At 42.0% G+C, this 10,912-nt stretch overlaps 1 protein-coding gene across 4 annotated transcripts in view; it reads right to left on the bottom strand.

Annotated features, from left to right (window-relative positions):
• Nucleotides 1–5,110: 5,110 nt before the first annotated feature.
• The window catches only part of LOC121683726 (ferroxidase HEPHL1-like), a 98,080-nt gene continuing 92,278 nt past the window's right edge, over nt 5,111–10,912 (bottom strand). For all 4 annotated transcript variants that reach the window (XM_042063494.1, XM_042063496.1, XM_042063495.1 and 1 more), the window contains one exon: nt 5,111–5,402. In XM_042063494.1, the coding sequence (XP_041919428.1) occupies nt 5,329–5,402 (74 nt within the window). In that variant the 3' untranslated portion in view covers nt 5,111–5,328. The remainder of the gene's footprint in view (nt 5,403–10,912) is intronic.

The following is a 10,912-nucleotide window of genomic DNA, read 5'->3' as shown; positions in this document are numbered from 1 at the left end:
CACACACTGCCTAGGCTAGCCACTACACACACTGCCTAGGCTAGCCACTACACACACACTGCCTAGGCTAGCCACTACACACACACACTGCCTAGGCTAGCCACTACACACACTGCCTAGGCTAGCCACTACACACACTGCCTAGGCTAGCCACTACACACTACCTAGGCTAGCCACTACACACACTGCCTAGGCTAGCCACTACACACACACTGCCTAGGCTAGCCACTACACACTACACACACTGTCTAGGCTAGCCACTACACACACTGCCTAGGCTAGGCACTACACACACACACTGCCTAGCCACTACACACACTGCCTAGGCTAGGCACTACACACTACACCCACTGCCTAGGCTAGCCACTACACACACTGCCCTGGCTAGCCACTACACACTACACACACTGTCTAGGCTAGCCACTACACACTACACACACTGCCTAGGCTAGCCACTACACACTACACACACTGCCTAGGCTAGCCACTACACACTACCTAGGCTAGCCACTACACACTACACACACTGCCTAGGCTAGCCACTACACACACTGCCTAGGCTAGCCACTACACACTTCACACACTGTCTAGGCTAGCCACTACACACTACACACACTGCCTAGGCTAGCCACTACACACACTGCCTAGGCTAGCCACTACACACACTGCCTAGGCTAGCCACTACACACACACTGCCTAGGCTTGCCACTACACACACACACTGCCTAGGCTAGCCACTACACACACTGCCTAGGCTAGCCACTACACACACTGCCTAGGCTAGCCACTACACACTACCTAGGCTAGCCACTACACACACTGCCTAGGCTAGCCACTACACACACACTGCCTAGGCTAGCCACTACACACTACACACACTGTCTAGGCTAGCCACTACACACACTGCCTAGGCTAGGCACTACACACACACACTGCCTAGCCACTACACACACTGCCTAGGCTAGGCACTACACACTACACCCACTGCCTAGGCTAGCCACTACACACACTGCCCTGGCTAGCCACTACACACACTGCCTAGGCTAGCCACTACACACTACACACACTGCCTAGGCTAGGCCATCACCAGGCACTGGAGAGATGCGTGTACACATCAAACCATGGAACGAACACAAGTTTACCCGACTGCTGTTCCCGCTGTTCATTCTCGTGAAGTTTCTTCCATTTTTCATGCCCTGAATGCTTCATGCCCGGTTTCATGTTCATCTTCCTAATGTATGAGGCACTGTCGCTATAACTGTACATGACTGCCACTAACTCAAGTGGAGACGGGGAAGGGGGCCTTTATTAACTTGCGTATAGGGAGAACCAGCCCTGATTGCACTAATATAAATACTAAAAATAATTATGATACTAAAATCCTATACCAAAAAATATTCTAATGACATATTACAATCATGGCCTAATGACATTACACAAAAAAGTCGAATCCTCGTCTCAATTTCCGAGTCTGCATGGTCTGAATGTACGAGTCCGAGTCCAAGTTCAAGTCATTCAGTGCTGAAGTCCAAGTCAAGTCATGAGTCTCTAAATTTAGCTCATGACTCAGACTCGATTCCGAGTCCTGGACTCGAGTACTACAACACTGGCTGGACCCCCTGCAGTTTGCCTACAGGGCAAACAGGTCAGCTGATGATGCTGTTGATATGGTACTGCAGTTCATCCTGCTCCACCTCGACTCCTCAGGGACGTACGCCAGGATCCTGTTTGTGGACTTCGGCGTTCAACACCATCATGCCTGAACTCCTACATCAGAAGCTCACCCAGTTCTCAGTGCTTGCCAGCACCTGTCGGTGGATCATCAGCTTTCTGACTGACAGGCAGCAGCATGTCAGACTGGGGAGCATCTCATCCAAAACCCGGTCCATCAGTACAGGCGCCTCACAGGGGTGTGTCCTTTCCCTGCTGCTCATCTTCCTCTACACTAATGACCGCATCTCAAAGAGCCCGTCTGTAAAACTCCTGAAGTTTACAGATGACACCACCGTCATTGGTTTGATCCAGGATGGTGATGAGTCTGCGTACAGGCAGGAGGTGGAACAGCTGGTCCAGTGGTGCAGTCAGAACCACCTGGAGTTAAACCCCAAGAAGACTGTGGAGATGACAGTGGACTTTAGAAGAAATCACTCCTGTCCTCCAACAGCTCCACTGGCTCCCGGTTCAATTCCGTATCCAATTTAGTCCTCCTGCTTACTTTCAAGGTCATTCACTCCCCCCCATATTTATCTGATCTCCATGTTTTCACTCCCTCCCGCTCTCTCAGATCCTCCTCCTCCATACACCTGTCTCACCACCATGAGGAGCAGAGCATTCACACCTGTCTCACCACCATGGGGATTGGAGCATTCACACCTGTCTGTCTCACCACCATGAGGAGCAGAGCATTCACACCTGTCTGTCTCACCACCATGAGGAGCAGATCATTCACACCTGTCTCACCACCATGGGGATTGGAGCATTCACACCTGTCTGTCTCACCACCATGAGGAGCAGAGCATTCACACCTGTCTGGGGCTCTGCTCCCCGTCTCTGGAATTCATTACCACCTCAACTCAGAAACATCGACTTGTTAGGGTTATTCCCCCATTTCAAATCACAACTCAGAAACACATCTGTTTAAAACTGCCTATTCCATCTGTTGACAATTGCTCTTTCTTGACTTATTTTGTGTTGTTTTATTTATATTTTTGGTAACACTTTATTTTAAGGTTCACACGTTAGCCACTAATACATACCTAATTAATGCCTGTATTAGTGACTTGTAAGGCATGTGTTAGGCAACATTAATCAATTGTTAGGCATGTATTCACAAATTTCTTGTTCATGACTAATTAGGCCTTTATTCTTGATATAATCTTAATAATGGCCTAGTAAGCCTTGATCTCTACTTACTAATTAGTAGTAAGTACCAAAAGAATATGTATAACCTACTAGTATACTGTCTGAATAAATTCCAAATAGTGGGGGAACAGTTGTAGAATAAGCAAGTATATGAATCAACCTCATTGCTGTATTTCACTGTCCAGGTTGCTGTGTCAAACATCATTTAACCCTTTAGGCGCCAGAGGTTTTTTTCCGAAACGATCAATTTTGACATCTTCATTTCAAAAGGCTATATCTTAAAAGTGATAAGAGATAGAGACTTTCTGTAAATTAGAGAAATATTAAGGATGACCCAAAGTTTATGCAGAGATTAAATGTTTATATCTAATTTGCATATTATGACGTCATATGGTGGCGGCCATCTTGGATTATAGAATTTTCATGAAAAGTCGCATGTTTGAATGATAAAATGCACCACTTCTTTCCCCCCAAAATGTCCCTCACCTTCTGTATGCTATATTGCACAATACTGAATGCTCAGGTAAATAGTAAGTAGTGAACAAACTGTGTAAATCATTACTAATAAATGGCCGAAACAAACCAAATGCATGTAGCGGTAGACTGGCCTTTTGCTGTAGAGATTTTCCATTTACTACATACAGTAGGCACTCTGATTCCATGTATGGGGCACATATAGATTATTCAGATGACACACAAACACAAGTAGACAAGACCTGTTTAGTTCAAAAGCTCATTTGCCACGGCAAGGCACAGATCAGGAGTGAGATGACGAGACAAGACAAGAGACAATGTTAGTATTTTTTTTCTTTTTGTTGTTTTTGTTGATGTTTTTTTTCTTAGCTGACAAAGACACACACATCACAAGGACATGAACACACAAAAAGGAACACATAGTGTATGTCCTAAATGATCAGGGAAATAGATAGCAAATCAACAGTGTAAATCATTACTAATAAATGGCTGACATTTTTTTTTTTATGTAGCAGGCCTTTTGCTGTAGAGATAATGACTCCCTATCCCTATCCATACAGGGCCGGCATTCCCATCATCTTGTGATAGACTATGCATGACCTAATGTGTGTGTGTGGGAGAGGGAGAGGGAGAGAGCGTGTCACCACCTCCACCATGCGAGCAGCATGGCCAGATCTGCCTCGCACGCGCCGAGTGGAGAGAATTTGCGCAGCTCGGACTAGGCCTACTGTCATTCTCATTGCGACTCCCCACACTGCCACTACGTTCCCCCCTAACTGTCCTATGAGCACTTCGACCTCGTCTAACATACCCAGTGGCATTAGACAAAGGCTCCACCACGTTACTGTCGCCGCGATTGTGGAGAGGCAAAAGACAGAAGCTAGCGCTATTAGGCTACCTCCAGCCTTGTTCGCCACACCACTAACACCCTGCTAACTTCCCGATGAACACTCCGAACCCGTGAAACATTATTCCCACCAGTGACATTGGGCAAACGATTCAACGTTTGTGCTTGGTGTAAGCTAAACTATGGAGTAAACTCTCACTTTGTCCAGCTGCATCTTTGAAGGCAGGGACGCATCTGAAGCCTCACTAAACGAATCACCGTCATTTCCTGAAGGCAGATATTCCCCTTCAGAATCAGGGTCCGCGAATAGAAGACCCAACACTTCATTTCAGGTAAACTTTTTTGATGCCATTAGATGATAATCTAATGCAAATACTCGCTAACGTTGACAATATCGCTCTGACTAAGTGGCTCACACGCACACTAGCTCCGGTATTGCACGCACTGATTCAAAGCGCTGTAGCTCAAAAGTTTTGTTTAAACCATGACCTTTTTCGGACTCGGGGATGACGTATGACATGTCTGCCACCTAGTGGAGTGGATGTCGAACGAAATATGACACCCTATTTGACTAAATCGGCCGTTTTATTCAGTACCGCATCTTGTCGAGTAAACTCGACAGTGGCGCCTAGAGGGTTAACAACTGGGGAAATGGCTCCCATTCTAAAGTGTAAACTGTTTTTTCTTAGCAGCAAGCACATTATCATCAGTAATACCTATGCAGTATGTACTTACTGTACTAGTCATGAATTGGTTCCATATTCTGAAGTCAGGCATTACTCTCCCTCTGATAAAAATGACATGGTGGGAACAGTCTAGAGACCAACCCCTGGTCTAGAGACTAACCCCTGGTCTAGAGACCAACCCCTGGTCTAGAGACTAACCCCTAGTCAGTACAGACATTCTTTGTATAAAACAAGTCAAGACTGGAGGCAATAAATAATTTATTTCATCACAGAGTGTTAAGCGTGTTCAGGATTTGTTCAGGAACTCCTATTAATGCCAGGTTGTGGGTTGTATTCAAGAACTCCTATTAATGCCAGGTTGAGGGGTTGTGTTCAGGAACTCTTATTGTTGATCAGTGTTGCTCAATGCCAAGATCTGAAGTTGCCCATCCCATCCCTGCCGATTGGGTCTCTTCCATGCTACATAGTGACAAATTTCATGACCAGTGCCCCTATGGTAACTATGACAACAAAGGGGATAGGTGGTGTGGCCGCTGCAAGGAAACCATGACAACAGTATTAGAACAGTGAAACCATGACAACAGTCTTAGACAATCTTAAGGACTCTTGAGCATTCAAAACAACTAATGACTGTTAATGGGTAACTGTGTGTGTGTCTGTGTCTCTTAAAGGGGTGGTTCAGGATTTTGGACATAGGACCTCATTTCCAAGTAAGCAAGTGTGATATTTATCAGTGGAGACCGTTTTCAACACGTTTCATCCAGTCCTTCTAATTGCAGAGTTCGCAGGTGCTAGGCTAGCGCAAGTCAACGGTATGTGCTAGCCTGCCACTAAAGACAGTCTTACCCACTCCAAAGTACACCCGAGGCAAATAAATTATAACGCCAGACTATCGATGTAAATGTCTGTATTGACAGTGTTATTTCTAACGTTATTCTATCCTTGCATTTCAACGATCGCATTACATTTTGAGGGACTAGTTTCTTAGCAGCGGCGGAATTATACTTGCTCCGGTTAGTAGTACTGCGCCGAAAAGTAAACAGTAAAGCGCACTCCAATGGGGATACCTAGTAGTAGCCTTGGTAATATCAGTCCGCCGCTGAGTTGCAAAATGACTACTAACAACTTTAGGGACCAAAGTATAACTATTGCAACGCGATGCAAGGGTAGTTGTATTTCTTACACTATTCTATCAACACAGACATTTACATCGATTGTCTGGAATTTGCCTCAGGTGTACTTTGGAGTGGGTAAGACTGTCTTTAGTGGCAGGCTAGCACATACCGTTGACTTGCGCTAGCCTAGCACCTGCGAACTCTGCAATTAGAAGGACTGGATGAAACGTGCTGAAAACGGTCTCCACTGATAAATATCACACTTGCTTACTTGGAAATAAGGTCTTATGTCCAAAATCCTGAACCACCCCTTTAAGCTTAAGTGGTATGCTCCTCTGGGCAAATTTCGCCGTCCCAATTGTTTGAATTTGCTACAGACCACTTAGAAACCTATTATATGGGCTACATCAACGGTAGGCGCCCATTACACTTCTATTTTTAGCTCTTTCCAGTTTACTAACAGGAGTGTCACAAACAAAGCCACAATCGAGCTGCTCGTGGGTTTGGCAAGCTTCACTTTACATGTTACATACACATCCACAAACATAAGTCATACCTTAAAGGGGAATTGAACTCAAGACATTCTAGCCTGTTATCACGGGTAATTTATTTCTATTTTGCATTTTACTTGAGAAAAAAAACGAAATTTGCATTATTTCGATAAATTAAATTAGATAGTGTGTTGAAGCAGAATTTTCGCTCCATCCACTAACCACGGAACGACACGACGTTCAGCTTCGTTTACCGCCGCTCTCAACTCAAGTCAACTTGAACTTTAGCCAGCAGACGAAACCAAACCAAACTCCGTTTTTACACTCTCACCAAAAAACGTTGATAAAAAAATGACTAGAACCTGTACAGTATGTGGATGTAAGGACAACAAATTCAGGCCACCGGGAGTTAGTTTTTATAGTTTACCTCAACGCGACCCTCAGCTCTGCACCCAGTGGCTAACTGCATTAAATTTGTTAGTTGACACACCGCCAACAGATTACTCTAAAATCAGAATATGCAGCCAGCACTTTCGTCAGGAGGACTTCGAATACTGTTTTTCAGCCCAGTTTTTGGGAAGTGCGGTGTCACAGGCCAAAAAATTGAAGCCAGGTGCGTTACCAAGGAACATTGCAGTTAGCAACTCAACCCTGACTGAGTCTCCATCATCCACCCCTGGCTTCGACATCGATATGGAAGAGATGCCGACCACCTCCACGCCTCAGAGTGTCCCGCGGAGTCAGGTAATGTAAAATGGTCAAACTATCTAAAACATCATTTGACTTAGTTGTTGCTTGTTTTGTGTAACTACGGTAAACATACTACGTAGAAAGAAGTTATTTATCATGTTATTATGAACACGAGCAAAGCAAGCTAACGTTAGCTCATCCTGTGCAGCTGTCACCTAGCTTGTGACATAGCTAACCTAAGCTAGGTAGCACTAGTCTAGGTACCGCGATGACTGGGTATAGAGAGCATAACACTGAGAGAATAAGAACATTTTGAAGATGGACATTAAGAGCAAAAAATCCATAAAGGCATGAAGCTTGGTTGACTGCCTCTATGTAGATGGGTCAGTGGCTACTGACTAATATGGATACTAAAAGTTGTTAAAAGATTGGCTCATCATTGCAATGACATTATTAATTCATACCAAATGCAAAACACAACTATACTTAATTCAGTATATTTACACTAATCATGTGTCATGGAATAAAAGGACAATGATTTAAATTCATTACTTTCTTTTAACAATAAAAAATGTTTAGACAGGCTATATCATGTCATTGACCCAGATGTACGTAGCCTTTATTTATTTCTTTGGTATGTAGTGTTAACGTGTTGTCTTTCTGCAGCAGAGAACCACTGGACCTTCAAGAAACCCAGCACTTACAGAAGTAAGCCACACAAACCACCTACAAACCAGACACAGACTGTACTTCTTCCGCCAGCAGTGTCACAGACGAGGGAACTGCACAGATGAGCTGGCAGGAGAAAAAAGTTGTAGTCTCAGAGACTAAGGTACTAGAACTGTTCAGATTCTGCCAAACATGTGCCACCATCATAGAAAAAAGAGAAGTGTCCTATGTTGGGTCCCAGATGAGGGTCAAGTGGGAGTGTGCAGAAGGTCACAGTGGAACTTGGACGTCATGTCCCTCTGAACGTGGAATGCCACAGTCTAACCTCCTCCTTGCTGCTGCCATACTATTTACGGGAAGCACATTCACCAAGTTGGAAGAGTGGGCCAAACTCATCAATCTTCAGATCTTTAGCAGCAGCACATTCTATGACATACAAAACTCCTACTTGCATCCAGTCATTCAGGCTGAATTTGAACTACAGAGAAGTATTGTATTGGCCAAGTTGCTCATGGAGCAGCAAGATGGAAAAATGCCACACCTTTGTTCTGATGGCCGGTCAGACAGCCCTGGGTTCAACGCAAAATTCACAACTTATACTTTCATGGCTGACCCCGGCAGGGAAATTGTCCATTCAGAGTTGGTCCAGGTACGTCACATGAATCAAAATTCAATCAATAATAATAATAATAATAATAATAATAATAATAAGAAGAAGAAGAAGAATATATTTTATTTGTATGTGTTAAAACTTTGTCATTTCTATCTCTTATTATGCCCCTTTTTAGGTGACTGAGACCACAAGCTCAGGGGCTATGGAGACTGTTCCCCTCAGGCGCGGATTGGACCATCTACTTGACAACGGCCTACATGTGGAGGTCTTGGCAACTGATCATTCCACAAGTGTCAAGAAAATAATGTGCAAGGAATATGAAGAGGTCGATCATCAATTTGATACTGCGAAGAGTGAGTACAATCTGCCACTATAAGTTAAATCTTGTGATGGGTATGTCAGTATAGCTGTTAACCACATTCCTGGTTAAATCATGACATTAGATGTGCAGTACACAACAATTTAATCACTGACTTTAGACGGGTACTTTCACTACCAGCATGAGTGCATAGTGTCAAACAGTGTGTTGGAGTGGACATGTAGACAAAGGCACTTGTCACTTAGCATCAGGTTAAAGCGACTTTTCTGCGTTATTGGGGACATTCCAGAATTAGAGGACATTTGGTGTCCCCCACCTGATATTTCAAATACTCAAGTACAAAATAACATAAATGTTCAGATAACCTGCAAGTGAAACTGTCATAAAGCAAAACATAATAATCTGCTGGGGAAAAGTGGTTTCTTTACATGATTAAAAATACCGATTAGTTCTGGAACACCCCTTAAAATTGGGTTTTTATCCTGTCCCCGGCTCCTGATGACCAACTTTTAAACCAAATTGAACGGCTAAAATAAGTCTTTAATATATTATCTTTTGCAGTATTTTGTGGATATGCATCTATTGTATCTGTAAAAAATAATTTCTTTGCTTATAACATATTTTGAATACTATCTATTGTGCCATGAAGTTGTGTCCCCGAATGTGCATGCAACCCTGTTACCAATACAATTTTTGCCTGGCTGATGAAGGGTTAAAATATTATGTCATATTACAAACAAGAAATGACATCATCCAATCATTTTCAAAAAACATGGGTAGACCAAAGGTGAGTGTCCTCTTGCAATTTGAATATATTTTCAAACTTTTCGGGATAATTGAGTACGTAAAGCTTAACCACGCAACCCTGTTACTCATGTTTTAAGATTAATGTTGAATAATTCAATTTTTTATTTTCTGTATTTGTATAACCACATTGGTCCTTCACCTTGGTAAAATAGCTACATTTCACAGCTCGCTTCTGTTCATAAGGTAGATGCTATATTGGCATTAATTCGCAACCCTGTTACTCTAATTAAAGTAACATGGTTATTATCATAGTTATCATGGTATTTTTTGTTAACTATGATATATTTATGATTAAATATGCTGAGTTAAATTATAAAAATAAATGTATTTGTATAATTAGACATTATTTACATATTTTAAATAAATTGCCAGAATTTCTTCTGTTAGTACAGCGTCATTGCAGCATAGTGTGCCACAATTCATGTTGAGATTCAATTAGAGCTGAAAATAAACAAATTTTGGTTAGATATTTGTGATTATTTGCAATAGATAGGCCTAATATCAGAATTTCTAATGGATTTCTACAGATTTATGATGTTATGACTCAATTTGCAACCCTGTTACAAAAACATTTTTGTTAAAATAAGGATAAATAATGATAAGTAATTTTGCTATCACACAAAAAATTACATCTATAGTCCTTAGAACAGCTTATGATTATAGGCACAATGTATCTGAGCATATTTGAGAATAGATACTGGAATTATTTAAAAATAACTGTATGTCACTGTTCAAACTGAAGATAATTAAGCCTTTGATAGTTAGTCGAATTAACATATATAATACATATTAACAGTTTTACCTGAAATCATATGACTATTCAGTGTAAAATGACTCCCTTTATTGAATGAAAAAGGATTTACTGAAAAATATTTAAAATATATACTTTTTTCATGCTATTTTGTATTTGTAACAGGGTTGCGTAACTACATGTACAAAGCAAATAAAACATATGAGGTGGAAAAAGTACCGTTGATGCCTGAGCTTGACAAATCATATAATTTAATAGTTTATGACCTATACTTCTTAAATATTCAACATAAAATGATAAAATAGAAAATATTTATTTATTAAGAAGTGTAAAAGCCAAAATGTCCTCTAATTCTGGAATGTCCCATTGAACTCCTAGCCCTTTCACGAGTTCAATAAGTGACAAGAAAGTGCCTTTGTTTACATGTCCACTCAAACACATTGTTTGACATTATGAGCTTACCCTGGTTGCGAAAGTACCCAGATGTTGGTTGCAAGTGGTCATGCTTTTACGCGTAACATTGTCTTGTGTTTACCCAGATATCCAAGTCCAAGAAGAGGGGATGTGCAGCATTGAAACCTTGGATCC

Source organism: Alosa sapidissima, chromosome 15 (genome assembly GCF_018492685.1).
Source record: "Alosa sapidissima isolate fAloSap1 chromosome 15, fAloSap1.pri, whole genome shotgun sequence".
Classification (NCBI taxonomy): Eukaryota; Metazoa; Chordata; class Actinopteri; order Clupeiformes; family Clupeidae; genus Alosa; species Alosa sapidissima.
Note: the sequence above shows the minus strand (reverse complement) of the source record. Positions and strands in the feature narration are given on the sequence as shown.